Source organism: Drosophila sulfurigaster, chromosome 2L (assembly GCF_023558435.1).
Source record: "Drosophila sulfurigaster albostrigata strain 15112-1811.04 chromosome 2L, ASM2355843v2, whole genome shotgun sequence".
In the NCBI taxonomy this organism is placed as follows: domain Eukaryota; kingdom Metazoa; phylum Arthropoda; class Insecta; order Diptera; family Drosophilidae; genus Drosophila; species Drosophila sulfurigaster.
In genome coordinates, this window is record NC_084881.1 from 17,100,128 (window position 1) to 17,118,244 (window position 18,117).

The following is an 18,117-nucleotide window of genomic DNA, read 5'->3' on the forward strand; positions in this document are numbered from 1 at the left end:
CTCCGTTGTTGCGCGTCAACATTTCCCATGATTTTCCCATTTTTTTGCGTCTGAAAAACTTTTGCCTCAAGAATTTTTGATAAATTGCGCCAAAAGCTGCGCGCCAAGCATGTCAGTTTATCTGACAGACATAAATATACAAGTCTCTATATAATAAGATTATACACATTTTTCATTTTTTTTTTTTTGGTTTAATATAAAAATCATGACACCTTTTATTGATTTAGTTTTGTCTGTTTTGCTGTGTATGTGTGTGTGGGTGTGAATGTGTGTGTGTGTGTGAGTTTGTATACCAATATACAATATACATTTACATATACGTCTATTTATATATATAGATTCATATATTTATATTCATATACATTCATATAATTCATTCACTTAACTAACTGCATTTATCACTAGATTTTTACGTTCTCGCTATTTACTGCCCGTTTTTTTGTTTTTTGGGTTTACAGTTCCGATATCAGCAAATGGTTGTTGTTGTTATTAATAATTATTATTATGCTTGTCATATTTTTATTGTAGTTTTATAGATTTTTGTTACATAATGATGTTGTTGAATTTGCGCACATATCAAATGGTAATTTACTTAAATCTGTAATTAGAACACACAGCCTTGCTTTGTTTCTCTAAAAAATTACACTTAGCCCGCTATTTAATTACATTTAATTACACAACAACGACAAAAACGCTTAACTTTAGTTACAATTTCTGCACATTTGCCATTGCTAAACAAAAAGCGTGAAAATTAGGCGTATTGTTTTATTTGTGTATAGAATGAATTTAAAGCCACATCCAGATAGTTATACAAAAATGCACAGATACTATTTATATATATATATTATGTATATACTTATTATAATACACACATCATAATTAGCTAAGTCTACGATAAGTGGACAAATTAATTGATGCTAAACAAATATTGCTGCAATGTTCAATATACATTTCTTACGTTTTTTTTTTTTTTGGTTGAAATTATAAAACTAGCTAAAACAAGCTATCCCAAAAAGCTGCCTTCTGTATGGCTAAATTTCAGAATCAATTTCTCAAACTTTGATTTGTCAATGCTATTTTTCCGGTAAACACAAGTTTAAACACACTATTTGGAGTATATGCATACACTATTTTCATTCAGTTATTCTTATCTTGTTATGTATTTTATTAGTTTAAAATTTGTTTGCTTCGCAAGCTTTATTAAAAATGGTATATATGCTGCTATTTTACATGTATTATTATTATAAATAGTCTACAAGGTGTTTTCTGTGTACGTTTCTTTTACGTTCCGTTTTTTGTTTGGGGGTTTCTTCTTTACAAATATATCATATTTGTACAGGATTCAAATTTACACTTATTGCGAATTTGTTTATGACAGCAATTTGATGGGCAGCATAATATATATATGTTATGTACAATGCGAAATACAGAACGACAGCACTGCAACGAAACAGAATAAATTATAGATTAACGATTCAATCCGATTTCATTCTCAATTACTAATAAAAAATACTTACCATATTACTCTTAGCAGCTTCGAAAAACAGAGAGAAATTATAACAGCTTGAAAGAGCAACTTGAAAACGTCAACTTGGCATCTAATTTAGATAGAAAAATAAATGAATTAGGAATATCAATTAGTAACTGTCACTATGCATAATTCAGTTTAGATATGAAAGCAAAAAAAAGAGACAACAAATCATTGCGAATGTGCATTTTGAAACAGAAAACAAAACTTTATTTAGAGATATTTATAGATGTACGTATAAATGTGTGTGTATGTATGTGTGTGAGCTTATGCAAGTGTGAGTACGTATATGTGAATTCAATGTGTGTGTGTGTGTGTTGTGTGTAGTTTACATAAACAAAAGTTTGTAGCTGATACTAAGTAATTTACCACAAAATATATTATTATGATTTTGGACATTAAGTTTACAATCAAATTGCGCGGCCAAAAGCAATGCTACAGTTATAATACCAGAAATTAAAGCATAAAGAAAATGAAAAAATGAAAATAAAAATAAAAAATTCAATATATAAAAAGTAAAAATAAAAAATAATAAGAAATATTCAGTTTGATTTTGGATTATGATTTCATTGGTTCGAGTGATAGAGTTAATTAATTAAAAACTAAACAAAATATATAATAATAATAATAATAATAATGATAAGTATAAACAAAAACATTATTTTCTTTCATTCAGTACAAATAAAAATGTTGGCTTTTAACAAATCAAATTAAGCATTACAACTAGAGATATATATGTACTATATAGTTTATATACGCATCAGCATATAAAATGTGAAAATCCATTTAACAAAACGAGTAGATATAAAGAAATGTTTATATATAAAGATATTTATGTTTAGAGTATATAGAGAACTTCAGATGGTGTTTTTTTCAACGTTCAAAACTTGTGACTTGCAACATGAGATGTACAAATGAAACATGAGACAAGTGCGGATCATTTAAAATGGGTTCGTTTCTTTACTTTTTTTTCTTTTTTTTTTTTTTTTTTTTGGGGTGATTTTTGGTTATGTTTTCGTTGTTGTTTTATATCAAAAACTTAAGAGCTAACACTTTAAACAGATGTCATGTAATTTCGATAGAAAAGTGTACAAAAAAAGATTTGTTAAAAATAGATAGATAGATATATATGTGCATTGATATATATTACTATACGACAGAGCTTAAAAAAAGGATTAACAAGTGTGTCGTTCAGTGTGTGAAAGAAACTTCAAGGCGTGTAAACAAACAAAAACTGTTTGACAAACTAAACTGCGAGACAGGCGCAAAAACTAAACGCTAAACTAATCACTAAAGGTATCGATTTGATTTGGATTTACTTCAACATTTAACGTGCTATATCAAAATTGGTTTATTTTTTGGCACAAATTCATAACTTTTTCAAAAGTATTTTTGTTTTTTTTCGGTAACTATTTATTTTTGGGTGTGAAATTGAAGTGGGGAAATACGTACAACGTAGGGTTCTTGACTTGTTTGGTTCTACTTTAAACACGCGCGCTCCACACGGTTGACTCGATTCATTGGACTTCTTTCCATTTGACAAATTTTTGTTGTTGGTGTATTCAATAATAAAAAAAAAAAAATACATTTCTTGTTGCTCTTTTAGCTATTGTTGTATTGATCTTCTTCTCGTTGGTCTTCTTCATTTTCTTATTGTTGTTGTGGCTTGTTGTTAATTGTAGAAATTTCTCTCCTCTTTTTTCTCATTTATTTTGTTTGCTTTCTTTAATAGGGCTTCGAGGCATCCTTGGGCTTCTTGAGTTGCACCTTTAAACGTTTCGTGCCCACCTGAAAGCCATTCATGGCCTTTATGGCCATCTGTGCCGATTCTGGATTGTCAAAGGAAACGAATCCAAAGCATTTGGATAGACTAGTCTGTTTATCGATGAACACCTTGGCCGAGATGACATTGCCAAATGGCAAAAAGGTGGAGGCCAAATCGGTATCAGTGAACTCCTGTGGCAGATGATAAATGAACAGATTGCAGCCTTCAGGACCTGGAAAGTGACCGAAAATAATCAGTTAATGGTTGCGTAATTAATGACAAACTATTGTAGTTAAATATTAAATATACAACACAGCAGTTTATGTTGTAGTGAGTAGTAGATAAATTAGCTATTTACAAAATAAGAAAAGAAATTAAATTTGAATATCAATATTTACTATAAAGAAAACTTCGCAAATCTAAGCAAAGAAATTGAAGTGAATAGCAGACAAATTTCCTATTAACAATATAACAAAAAAAAATATAAATTCTTTAGAAATCTTAGCAAGATTAAAAGCTGCCTTTCTCTTAGTTTTATTGTAATTAAAGTGACCATTGAGGGTAACATTATTAAAGCTTGTGCAAGCATCTAAAGTCCACTGTCAATCTACTAACATTTTGGTAGCTCATCATCTGTGGGTCTCATCTTTGAAATGAGCAATTAATTTACCTCGCACACGTGTTGGACTTACACACACGCACACCCTCCTCTCACACACATAATGACAGTTGCTCAAATGAGCTGAAAGTTGAGCAGAAGCTAAAATTATATACACGCTGCGAGCGAGCATCAGATGTTCGTTGGTTTTCACAGCGCAAAGAGAGAGAGAGAGCAGAGCAAAGCTGATTGCCAAAACGGATGCGGAAATGATGCGACCAAGAGCCGTCGCATAGTCCCTGTGAGTATGTGTGTGTGGGAGTGTGTGTGCGTGTGGCATTTTGTTTAGCAGCACGTGCAGTCGCTGCCGTCTCTGCCGTCGCATATTAACAGCTGCGTCCTGCTGCGGTTTGCACTTTTCGTGCAAATTACTGTCAACGTCAGCAGCAGCAACAGCAACAGCAACAGAGTATAAAGTAGCAGTTGCAACATCTGCAGCCAGTCATCAGCCAGTCACTGTGTCTGAGATGTCTGCCATTAGGTTTTCACTTTCGCGCTGCTTTTTAATGACGCTTTAAGTGGCAGTTGGCGTTTTGCGGTTTGCAAATTTGACAGCCAAACAGCTGGCAAAACCATCATCTGCTTTACTACATAGCACAAGCAAAGTGTCAATCAAACTCAGGTTAATTTCCATTTCCATTTCTGTATTTGTTTTTTATATTTAATTGTTATAATTTCATATTTATGGCAGTTTTTTTTGCCTGCTGTCGCTGTCAGACTTCCTTCCACTTGTGCAGCTAAAAGCATTTATGGCATTTTTGCAATGTTTTCATTTCATATTTATGGCATTTTCGAGTTGTCTGTCAATCAACAGCTTTGATTTTTCTGTCTGCTGTGTTGACCTCCCCTTCCCCCTCCCCATTGTAATCCTCGTCGTATACGTAATTAATCTGCAGTGCCTGCACATCAACGCTATCATTAATGCAAAGCCAAAGCAAATGGCAACAACAATGGCTATTTATGTGCATGCCACAAATGCCTTGCGCCCACACACACACACACACACATACGGACATAAGCTTATAAAGCTATAGCATTGTAATCAAATAACTTTGTGCCTACGCTGATGTCCTCGCCCTCATTCCCGTGTTGCTGTTGTTATCATATTCGATGTGGATGTCAACTCCATCATCGTTTGCCAGAAGCGCTATTAATAACATTGATACATCTTTGTCAGCTTTGTCGCTAGGCATTTGCCTCGGAGTGCAACGACAACAGCTACAGTCACAGTCTCTCATATAAATCCACGCCTACCCATTGCAGTGGCGGCGTTGTCTCGTTTAGTTTGATTGAATTTACTGGCACAACAACAAAGACACAAATCAAAGGCTTCACTGACAATCTGAGTGACTGATGCGATTATAAAATGAAAGCAAATTGAGAGGCGCCGTCTGCCGTTCTCTCCCTCTTCATCTTTCAAGTATTCTTTTACATTCATTATGTTGTATACACTCTGCTGTGGCTTATTCTCCTCTTTCTCTCTCATTTTGCACACCTAACAATTAATGCGACCACCAGAAAGAAAAGGAGTGAGTGGGCAGAGGGCAATGTCGGGGTGTTATTACAATAATTAGAGACTCATAAGGGCCAATTAAAAAAATGCTGTTGCTATGGCTATTGATTTAAGCGACTAACGAGCAACACGTGTGTGCACACAGTGCGTATACGCAATCACAAATTATTGTTGCCAGGACAGCAAAGCTATTGCAATTAAAGGACAAATGAATAACTCTTTCCATTATCGCTTAAAGTTTATTAAATCACATCAAATAATTAAGGCATTTATTTGCACAATTTGTAGACAACTTTGAGAACCGTTAAGAAAATGAGCTAATAATGAGATTTGCATGAATATAAGCAACAATTGATAACAATGTAATGACACAGCTTCAACAGTAATAATATTTTATGAACTTGTGTTCCAAGCCTTCTTTATCTACTCCCATAGTCAAAACATTCTTTTGTAGCTATTCCAATGAATCTATTCAATTACTTTCTTACATTAAAAGTAACGATAATGATTATCGCAATGAGATGAGCACGATAAGTTGACAATTTGGCTGAATTAACATATTTATCGTATTGTGCTTAAACTTGCTACAGCATCAACTAAAGCATTTTATCTCTGTAGTTCATTGTCATCACAAGTTGCTGAGCTAAACTAGTTCATATTTGTTTCGCTCACTTTCATCAAAAAGTTACATTTTCTTTTGCATTCTGCGAGACAACATTGACAAGATTTGCAGCGTTTTCTTGCCATTTTTTATGAAAAACGAAATCTGAAATCGAAGTTTGTTGCAACGAGAAAAAAAATGCAAGAGATTTGTGCAATCTGCGATGCGAGGAGCTCAGGCAGCAGATAAATTCTCAGCATGTGAAATTTATCAAATGACGACATGAGCATAAACAACAACACAATAGCAAAGAAGAAGGAGAGACTGAGGCAGAAGAGTAACAACAACAGGAAACAAGTTATAAGCATGTAGACAGGCGCAGACGACAGGCGCAAAATTAAGCAGGAAGCGAGCACAAAAAAAAAGAGATATATACATACATATAAAGAGCTGCTGCTGCAGGCAGCTGCAAAGGAAGAAGTATTATACCGAGTATACATATATAGTAAATAAATATAATGCAATGCTTTAAAAGCCGAGGCACGCAGACAAAGACAGCCAAATATGACAGTGACAAACGACGAGAGAGGGGGAGGAAAGGAAGGCAAGTTGTGAGCGGGTTAGCCAAGAGACGTCCAACCGGATGCAGCCAGATTAAAGTCATGTGCATAAGCCGGAAGTTGGAATATAAAATAAGCAAGCACCGAGGCACATACATTCACAGTGGTGACATCCAAGAGCGAAAGAGCAAGAGGAAGTCAAAAAGATTTGCGACTTTAGCTGGACACATGCAATGAACTTGACTTCACACAAACTGCGGAAGAGTCCGCTTTAGACTCCTCGGCAAGTGAGTGATTATGAGCTAGCGACATATTGCCACAGACGACGTCGAAAATCAATAAAGATGTATGCAACCAGATGTGTTATGCTGCCATATAAATTCCATTTGTTGCCCTTGAGAGAGTCTTCCCAAATTGTGGCCCCGCGATGGGAGAATATGGCAAAAAATTGTTGGCCCCGCTGCTTGTTAGCAAACATGCTGAAGCAGAAAGAAGCAGAAGAGGCGTGGCAAAGATGTATTGGAGGCAAGTTACATGTACATGTGCATGTGCATCAATGGGAAACAGCACAAGGACGTGGCACGACGAGGACAACGTCACCAGCGGATGCGGCATCTTTGCTCAACGGAAGAGGAAAATGCAATATAGGAAATCGTTTTTCGCACACACATAAAAACTACCTCGCCACCAAAAAAAAAAAAAAAAAGAAGAAACACGAAAGAAAGCACAGACAAAAAGGGAAAAGAAAAAAATAGGAATGAGACAAAACAGGAAGTCTATTTGTGTGTGCAAAGGAGGAAGCAGGAAAAAGGAAAGTAAAAAGCCACGAATAGGAATAAAAATCATGTGTGGTAAACTTGGTTACACATAAATTTTATAGTAATTCTATGCCTTTTTTATTTAAAGGTTTTGTTGTCCACAAAGTCGGAAGACTAGACTCTGGTTATTTGTATCATTAGCAGTTAATGATAGGAGTTGAGCTTAATTATAGAATTTCATGTTAAAAAAAGTTACACCAGTGCACTTGTTAGAAACAATTTGACAAGAAACAAAAATAGTTCAACTTTCAGACCTTTAAAATTGTTTGTCCTTAAAGCACTTTTAAAAGTTAAATTCTTTTTTAAAGAAAAAACGAACTCATAAAAGGATGACAGATCATTGTAAACATCTCTTTGAATTCATATAAATAACACAAATAGATTACGGTTATATAAAATGTTTTGTTTTGACTCGGTTCTTGGCATTTTTAATTGTAATGATTAGATAAGTAAATTTAAATAAAAAAAATAGCAATGATTCATTGCAAAAATAATTTGAATGTGGGCGGATTGATATAAAAGAATAGTAGACAAGAAAAGTAGCCGAGTTACTTTTATATTATTATAACCGTAAGTAAGAAAGCATCTACGTATAAAATGTATTTTATTCTGTATTTTATTCTGTTTTAAGTTGTTAACAAACTAAGTTACTTGATCAGCTGCATTTAACTATATAACTATCAAAACCTATTTAGGCAGAATCTATTTCGAATTTAGTCTTATCAGAATCAAACTAGACTGCTAACCTTATCAAATTAACTTAAATCAGAGTCTTTAATGCGAATAAGCTGCTATTGATACTTGCGTAACTGGAGCATGAAGAAGAAATCCCAAATCCTCACTCAGTTTGTTACACCAACTACATCTTAATATACGACTAATTATGGCTCATGCATAACTTTTTTTGCCACTTTATGATCTTACGAAAACTATGAAGTAGTTGGCTTCGCGTCCCCCGCACATCTTACGACATTCTGCTGCTGCTCCTAGAAACAAATGCAGTGAAGCGTGGGAAGTAAGAGGAAACATGGCAGCTCGCATGTCGCATAACATGCGCAATTTGTTTGTATGTGGACACACACAGATACACCCACAGACAGACACATACTTGGGTAACAGTCATGACTACGTCTTGCTGTATGTATTTTGTTGGTCACGAGGGAATTTTTGGGTAGTAGGGGGGGGGGAAGGAGGCGAGGAGACGTCATGAGTCAGCAAACCAAACAAGTCACAGACAAAGCATCCCGAAATGTATGCTACACAAAAGTCACTCAACTGCAAAAATATATCTCACACAACAGAGCAACTACAACTCGAGTTACAGATACACAGATACTTAGATACATATGTGACTGTGGCTCGCTGAATGTCTCTCGGTGGTCTCACTAGACTCAGAGTCTGCTCTCTGCTCTCTGCTTTGCGACAACGACTGAGGACTGAGGACTGACGACTGTTGCTTATGTAACCGGAAATATGGCAAAAAGTGCAACGCCAAAACATTTTCCGCTTGCATTCTGCCCCAGCGTCAGCGACATCGTCATCGTCATCGTCGACTATCTGCTTAGCGACTGACGTTGCTCCCCAATGACCTCCCTCCTCTCTCTCTCTCTCTCTTATTGCTTATCTAGCTGCCATGTGGTGTTGCAACTTTAATGTTATGTGTGCCACACACCAAGAAAGAGAGAGAGCAAAACAGCAGCAACAGCAGCGGAGACGTTGCAATATTTTCTGATATCGACGTTCACGTCTGACTAATGGAATTGTGTGTCAAGTGTGTAATATTTACACTGTGTCAAAAGCTGATAAAAATTTAAGCTGCAGCAAAATACCGTTCATATATATTCGCATTAGTTGTCTGTGTGTCTGCCTTTTCCTCTTCCTCCTCCCTTTGACGTTGTGTGTGTGTGTGGCAAGTGTATAAGATGATTGATCCTATTGATTTTTCTTATCTTTGCCGAGTAAGTTTTGTGCTGCTTCCAATTGAAAAACTGGCTGCCTGGGATTGGGATTTGTGTGGAGGCAGGCAGAAATGCAATCAAGCCGAAGCTTTAAATCGAAATCGAAATCGAGAATGGGGCATTATGTGTAGCTAATACTTAGTTTCTTGCCACATTCGAGATGTTGTTGTTGTTGTCTATTGTATCTCAGAAAATAAGCTACTCAAACATAAGCTGCCTAAATGCCACAAACTTTTCAATTGTGAATTACATTTCCCTTTCGATTTCGTATTTGAGATTGCATTTAATAGAATATTCAACAATTTAAACTAGTTAAAGTTGCGTTTTGTGTGCATCGTTTCATTAGTCGTAGCCAACTGTGTTTTTCCTACTGCTGCTGCTGCTGCATCTCTTCATAAATACATTAGTGGCAAGCTGCAAAGTCAGCTTTTTACATTGCGCAATAGCTCGAGCTGATGCTGAGAAGAACAATCTAGCAAATAACTAAGTAGATTGACAACCAAACAGCGTCCGTGACAGGCAGCAGCAGTAAAAGGATGCGAAAGAAAAATCGCAAAATGAATGCGAATGCGAATGACGCTGACAGCAATGAGCGGGTTAATGCATTTGATGTTGCAACAGCAGCAGCAGCAGCAGCAGCAGCTGATGCAAGAACGCCAGCATTCAGTTTTATATAATGGCAGGCAACAGCAGAAGCGTGTGGCAGACGGACAAACTGATGGACTGACAGAGTGACTGAATGAATGACTGACTGACAGAACCGCAGTCAGCCATTTTGTAGCATTTATCAAATTGTCTGGCGTTTAGACATTTCTATTTGTGCGCGACTGAGCAAGTGTGTGTGTGTGTGTGTGTGTGAGATGGTTGTGCAATCTACCCCTTCGCTTCTCTCTCCCCTCTTCTGACACACTCTTCGTTCGTTCGACTTTCCTCCCCCCCAACCCCAACAAATTCAACAATTTATTTCACTCACCTTCAATCTGCTTGCCCGCAGCGGCAGCCGCAGCAGCGCTCAACGCAACGCTGGCCAACGGGGAGGTGGACAGTGCTGTGGTGCTTCCAAATTGCGGTAAACCAGCGGCTGTTGACATATACGCCGATGCCAATGGATTCGGATCAGACCCTGCGCACAAAACAGAAGATGAAAACAAATTACAATTAAAATAATCGTGGTAGCAAGAGATTAATAATTGCGGTTGAAATTGGTTTAGGCAGATAATCCAAATGGCATGAAAATAATAGTTTTGAAATAATAAAAAAGAAATTTCATGTACTACATTGAACATAATACATTATAGAAGTAACTATATTACTCTATTTCATATAATTAGAAATAAAAACAATAAATAAATTCAACATATAAACGAAATGTATAAGCAAAAATAAACCATTAGAAATTTAATTACGAAAATGAAATTGAGCTCAAAAGTTGCAGACAATTACAATAACTTATTCCCAACATATTTTCAATCTGTTTTAATATTGTTTAATAGGCTAAATTGAATTTTTGATAATGTCGATGGGTTTAAAAAATTCACCACAAGCATTTCAATGATTCGTAAACAATTTGTGTTTATCGACTAACACCAGAGAGCAACCTCTAGGTCAGGATGATAACAGGCTATCAGTGCAGGATGCATAATATTATGCCAAGGCTACCGTTATTGTACCATGAACATAACTGTAACATATGTACAATTAAGTAGTGTTAAGATATATGCAATAAGATACTTAAAGAGGTATCAGGCACTTGACGTTTAAGAGTTGAATAAAGAGAATATGTATTCAGAAATAAATAATAAGTACCTCCTTTTTTCCATTACTAAAATACGCAAATTAATTCATGTTAGAATTAAATTCCTTACTGCAACTATTTATTAATTTATCTATCAACACTTTTCCTAAGTCTCTGACTAGAGTCATCCATTAAAGAACAAATCTTATTACGCACTCTGCAACGATTTACGACTGTAGTTTAAAATCAAACTATATAATAACGTTTGTTACTATATGATTATGTGGATTTAGCTGACCTTCCATTTGACCTCGCGTCAGACGTAATTAATCATCGAATTTTACACACCACATCACGCGACGCGAGCGACATTTGATTATATTCCAACAACAGCAACACACACAGATACACACACTCTCTCGCACACACACACACAGGGACAGGCACATGCACATACAATTGTAGAGCGAAGCAGTGTTGTAAAAGTAATACATTATATAAATCTAAAATTAATTTGTTGTGCATACGCCATGTGGTACACAACTCACCGACTGGTTTCTAGCTATAGTTTTCTCTCTGTCTCTTTTTTACACATCCTCTCTCTCTCTTTCTCACTCGCTCGTGTTCGCTTTGTGTGCTCAGGTCTCTGGTTTGTGTTTTGTGTGTAATTTGACGCCTGTTGTTTGTTATTTAGTTGTTTTGCGTGCCCGTCATGCAATGCAATTTTGTGGTTTGCAGTTGTCCAACTGCCACATGTCCCCGCCCCCTCTCTCTTGTCCATAGTCTCGACTGTTATTAATGAGTTTCCCACTGCATGTGTGTGTGTGAGTGTGTGTGTTTGGGTGTTTTTGGCGTTGACAATGAGCGTCCAGTGGATTTGATAACTAATTTGGCTAATAACAAGTTATGATGTCACGAGACGAAAGCCATCAACTGAGAGAGCGAGAGAGAGAGAAAGCGGGGGAGAGAAGGAGATAGCGATATCATGCAACTGCGAGGCAAGTTTGAATTTCAGTCAAGTTTTAAATTATTTCCATGCCATACAAAATTATACGAAAAGTTCTTCAAAGAAACGAAATACACATACTCTTACACACACACACACATACGCAGCAACATTTGGAAACTTTTGTGAGATTTTACAGATTTAATTTTAAAAGTTTTACCCCATGTGCAACAGCAGCAGTTGCTTCACCTTCCTTCTGCTGCTGCTGCAAGGTGTTGCAATCAATTTTTGGGGGGCAACATTTTTAATTTAACAGCTTGCCAAGCTGCAGAAAGAGAAGCCTGCACAGTCTTTGGCAACATACAAACAAAACAAACAAAAACAAAAAAAAAAAAAAAAAAGAAAAAAAAAAAAAAAAAAAACAGCCAAAGGTAACAGCAAAAGCCAAGTTTTCAAACAAGTTTTGCATATTTGCCAAGAAATTGAAGAAATTGTTTTAATTGTTGTTGATGGCGAGCAAAAGCAGACAACCAGAGGGGAGACAGAGAGGTGCACAGGATAAAGGCAATGCTCCTCTCTTAGACAAAAGTCAAAAGAAGAACAGAGTGTAAGTAGAATGCATGCAACATGTCATGTTGTTAGGCTACAGACTAACTGAACCTTTCACCTGGCCAATAATAACAATCAACTGAGGCACAACAAATGCAGAACGCAAATGCTGCTGAGTTGACTGCTAGCATTTGATACTTTCAATACCCTGTAGAGTGTAAGTAAAGTATATACATTCTTAAGACTTCTAATTGGATAGAGTAGAGAATAGAGAAATTTCAATATAAAATGAAAAATGTAATTCTTTTGACTTCATATTAAGACAGTTTAACGTTTTAATGACTAAACTAAATTTAGATAGCTTTGCCGTCATATTTAAAATAATAGAAATATATATATCGTACTAATACTAGACAACACTTTATCAATGCAAAATTGCACACAAAATAAGAGCCGACTAAACTTAGAAGAGATGAAAAAAAGAGTTTTAAAAACCATTGATAAACTTCAAAATATTGAAGATAGCCAAAAAATACAAGACGTAATTAATATGTGTAATTCTTTGACAGAACTATTTACCGTGAAAAAAACATAAACTGGAACTTTTTTAAGAAGGTTGTTTAAAGGTTATTTGTATAGCTCTAGATTAACACTATATTTAGGGTTAAAGCAGACTACAAAATATATAAGTTTGTTAATTTTTTTATGTTGCGTACAAATTCGTTTACTTTTGTTTTTTCGTTTTTATTTAAAAACGAAAAAAAAATTCTAAAATTTTCTTAGCTCTACCTGAAATGCTAATCTAGAGTTATAAAAAAATCTTACTAAAAATTAATTAATTGCAATCAATTTTTTCGCCAAAGAATCACACATATTTACATATCTTTACCTTCTTCAAAAAACAACAGGATATGCATGCTACTACATTCATTTATCTTTTAGTGGGAAACTAAAATTATTTAATGCCTTTGCTTCTTCTGTCTCTCCATTCCGACTGTTGCCCGTTGGCATTGACTTTTTGACTAGCAAATTTTTGCAATTTCAAGGCGAGTTTGTTGTACTCTATTTTAGTTTATTTTTAATTTTTTTGTCTAGCCAAGACTTTGCCACTTGCAGGCACTTCAAGACTTTCGGCAGTGGTTGTTGCTTTTGCTGTTGCTGTTGCAGCTGATGCTGTTGATTTTGAAGTGCAAAGAGCGAAAAAGTGTATAAACAAACGTAATGGAGAGCCATGTTGAAAACAGAGTTGAAAACGTGTTCCGACAATGGAGCACCCTAAAAATCAGCTCTCGAATATTGTTGGCGGCAGGGTTGCAGGGTGGAAAATGGGAGCTGTAGTATAAACTACATAGTTTACTGCACTTTACAAAACTTTGATTAAGATTTTGCCGTTTGTTGCCTTTGCAGCTTCGTCTGCTTTTGTTTCCACTTTTCTTTTTGATTTTGTTTACTTTTTGGCTTTTGATTTTGTTTTTTTTTATATTTTTTGGGAGTGGTGGTAAAGTTTTGAATTTGATGCGCTTGAGATTGTTGCAGGATTTGCCTGATTCTTTGTTGCCAAATACTCTCGTATTTTTGCTAATGCTAATAAAGACCAATTCAAACTGTGGCAATGGCTTAACTTGGCTCTCAAAAAGAGCAATGCGAAGCCTAGACACAAAAAGAGCATAGAATGTGGAAGATTTTTGATTTGATGACGGTAAATATATTAGGAGTTGAAGAGAAGAGATGGATAATTAATACACAATATTAAGGAAAGACAAGAATGAAAGTTGGAAGAATGAAATATGGTAAAGAAATGCCATAGTACTATTGAAAAGAAAGAAATCACACAACAACAAAATAAATGTACCCTATTATCAACCTCAAGTAAATTCTTGAAAACTGATCCAAATAGTGTCTCAATACTTGTAAATAAAATTTATTTTATAAAAAAAATGGAATGGTAACACAAATAAGTAAATCCAAAGCCAATTATTGGTATATCAATAATATTAAAATATTCTAACGAGCCAGCCAAAGCAGCCACGATCCGATTGCAGTTTTGGTTTTTTTTTTTTGCATTACAAAAGTATTTCTTAAATAACTTATACAATTTTTATCTGATTCATCTCATACTAAATCTAAAATCAATTCAACAAGTGCTTGTCTATAATTTTATAAAACAATGGAATGAGTGAGGCAACAAGGAAGCAACAATTAAGACTCCATCTATAGGCACATGTTGTATTTTTGTTTTTGTAGTGTGTGTCTGCCATAAACAATTTGCAGCAAACACAAAGCGCAGAGAGCGCAATTTGTTGGCCCATTTCATGAGAACAACAACACTAACAACAGCAATCAACGACAGCAAAAACACAATGCGAACTCCTAAAGTGATTTTATAGTATAGTTTATGTTTCAGTTGACTCCCCAAAAAAAGAGGCAATTCTAGGCAAGGAGAAACTCCGAAAATTTTCATTTTACACATAATTTTTTTCTCCGCAATCTTTTTGCCCCAAGGGAAATAGGCGCTATGTAAGCGTGTGTGTATGTGTATGAGTGTGTGAGAGTTTTTCTTTTCTCTTTACTGACCCCTGTCAGCTGCAATGCTTGGGCAGCAAAACGAGAGACTATGAACTACAAGATTTTTGGTTGAGTAGTTTCCACAATTTCTTCGCCCAATTTCTGCAGAATTTCTCCCCTCTTATTTGTTTCGAGAGGAGACGGAGACGGAGGTGGGGGTTTTCTCTTTTAGAGGAATTTTTAATATTTCATTAAATTAAGTGCCCCGGAAATCGTTCAAGTGGCACATGATGAGCACGCACAAGTGCACACAACACAGCAGCTCTAGAGTGAGTCTCTCTCTCTCTCTCTCTCTTCTCAGCCGCAAGCATAGGGAACAGCTTCTAGAAAAAAGGAGGCGTGGCCCAAGACAAGTGCTTTGTCTACAACTGCTGCTGCTGCCTTCTGTTGCTGCTGCTGTATTTGTAGTTTAGGCAGACACGAAAAATCCGCTTAAATAACTTGGCGTTTTTTCCGTTCTTTATGCTCACTCTCCTGTATTGTGTTGTTTTTGGCATTTCTCTGGTTAAGTCAGGCACTTTTTTTACGGTTCGCAGATGCTCATGAAATTAACTTGGTAATGCGCAGCTTAGTGCGAATATTTTTAAGGGGGATTTTCGTTGTTAAAAACTCAACAATAGCTGCGTGAGGCAGCGAAAAAAAACCCAGTTAAATGGAAGAGAAGGGGTGAATCTTGATGCTCTTCATGGAAACTGAAGATATTTTTGGACTTTTAGGAAGTTCTCAGAAGGCAGATATATTTTTGAAGATTTTTTACAGACTTATGAACTGCCAATTTAAATATGTTTTCTCTTCGATTGCCCGATTTCTTGGAATTTTCCATCACTCAAAGTAATGCATTGGCAGTTGTAGCAAATATTTTCTACCTCTCTTGAAAGCTGAAAACTTTATTCATTTTTAAAATTAACGCAAGGTTTTTTCTGCCGTGCTTAACTTTCTCGGAAGTTGCCTTTGCAATGAAAATAATTTTTTACAGTTCTAGCAAATATTCTTTAAAGCTGAAAACTTTATTTATTTGTAAAAGAAAGGCTTTTTTATCTGTCTTGCTTAACTTATTTCCTTGACACTTTAAGCGAATATTTTCCACTTCTCCCCATTGAGACCCTTCTTCTTTTAGCCCTGTGTTTTCTATGTCTGTTTCTTGGGATCTATTGGCAGCGCAGGCGACAGGCCATAATTCTTAGACAACTTATGTTGCATTCGTACAACATTCGTTTTTATCGTCACATTGCAAGGACTTGCAACTGCTGCAGCGAGGGTTTTTGGCGCGATAGCTGCAAGTTGCAGTTGAAACTTGCTTCGCCATTGCAATTTGCCCCCAAAGCGGAAAAAGCGGCAAGAAAAAAAGTCAATGAGAGTCTGCCACTGCCTCTTTTCCCCTACCCCTCCCCCCTTGCTGCACTCACAATGTCCCTTGACTCATTGCCACTCCTTTGGCACTTGCTTTTTGCCTCGAATGCTGTTGCTACTGCTGCTGTTGCTACTCTGTTGCAATAAGTTCCGTGTTGTTAATTTCACAAGAGAGTGTAACTTGTAATTTTGTGCGCTGTTCGTTTGCTACGGCTTCACTTGACTTTTGCGCTGTAGTTGTTGCAGCACTTGCCATCGTTCTTGTTGTTGTTGTTGTTCTGGCTGCTGCTGCTGCTGCTGCTTTACGGCCATCAACTTTGGCGCGTGACGTAAACGACGACGTAAAACAGCAGCCACGTGAGCGTTACATGGCATAAGCATCGCTTCGTTTGCTTTAAATGTCAGCTTAATAACCATTATTATTAAGTTTTTTTGCATCATCAATGAAACCATAAAAGAAAAGAATGAAAAATAAACAACGAACGGAAACGGAAAACGAAATTTCTACGTCAAAATCAGGAGCAGCAAATCGAAATTCAAATCAAAAGCAGAAATTTACAATATCTTCTTCCTCTCACCTGACGATGCTGCTGCTGATGACGATTTGGCAGCTGCTGCCTTTTTTCTTAAGAGACCTGTGTGTGAGCACGTGTTTGTAGGGGTTAAAAAACATAATTTATATATACATTGTTAGATCCACGTAGTTGGTTAGCATGGAGAAAGAGAGAAATAATATGCATGTTAGAGTTGAGTTAGGTTATATACATACATACTTAATATATATAGAGTCTTAAGGCAATCACAATTCCCAAAACTCAGTCACTCGAAGTAATTTGAAAACGAATTCAATTAACTGAGCGAATTTTCTTTTAGACAACACAAGATTGACAGGCAGAAAACAAGACAAAAAAACAGCAATCCATTCCTCAGATCTAAAATTAACTGCAGAGAAAGTGCTTTCTCAACTGGCAACACACGCGTCTAGCTAATGAATTAGGCTAATTGATCCAATTATCTGCCACATGAGGCAGATTTATTTTAAAGCATCCAAGAAAAGATTGTATGCGCATAGAATGGAATTGATTTGATGGCAAAAGGATTGAGTTAATGTTCGCTTCAATTAAGTGCAAGGAAAAGATGGAATGCCTTGGCCCAAAATAGGATGAATTTGTAATTACAGAAGAATTACTTGAGCATATTGCTAGCTACCTATTTATGTCATTCCTATTTTTATAAGTGAATATTAAAAAAGAGTTTAAGAGAATTATAATTTCACAAATAGACGGAAGCATTATTAAAATAGTCTATTGTTATCTGATTATACTTATAAATAAATACTTATAAAAGAGTCTTAAAGAAGTCTTTAAAACACATTAAATATTGCTTTAAGCCAGCGTGCTAGAATATTGAGTTCAAGGAGAACGTAAACGGACATCTCGGCTAATATCATTAATAAGCGTTTGCTGTGCAAACTGTCTATATTCGTATCTTGAGCAATTCTCACGTCAGCAATTTAGTTAACCCAATTATCGCACAATATTCTAGAGACAGCACAACAACAAGGCGGCAAC

At 35.9% G+C, this 18,117-nt stretch overlaps 1 protein-coding gene across 2 annotated transcripts in view; it reads right to left on the minus strand.

The window, feature by feature from the left end:
• Positions 1-1,711: 1,711 nt before the first annotated feature.
• LOC133834981 (CUGBP Elav-like family member 2) overlaps positions 1,712-18,117 on the minus strand; it is a 96,108-nt gene continuing 79,702 nt past the window's right edge. Inside the window, exons 8-9 of one of the 2 annotated variants that reach the window (XM_062264798.1) lie at positions 10,375-10,524; positions 1,712-3,525 (exon numbers count right to left, since the gene is read on the minus strand). In XM_062264798.1, coding sequence (XP_062120782.1) covers positions 3,254-3,525; positions 10,375-10,524 — 422 coding nt within the window. In that variant the 3' untranslated portion in view covers positions 1,712-3,253. The remainder of the gene's footprint in view (positions 3,526-10,374; positions 10,525-18,117) is intronic. The other variant, XM_062264799.1, reaches the window with a different exon arrangement.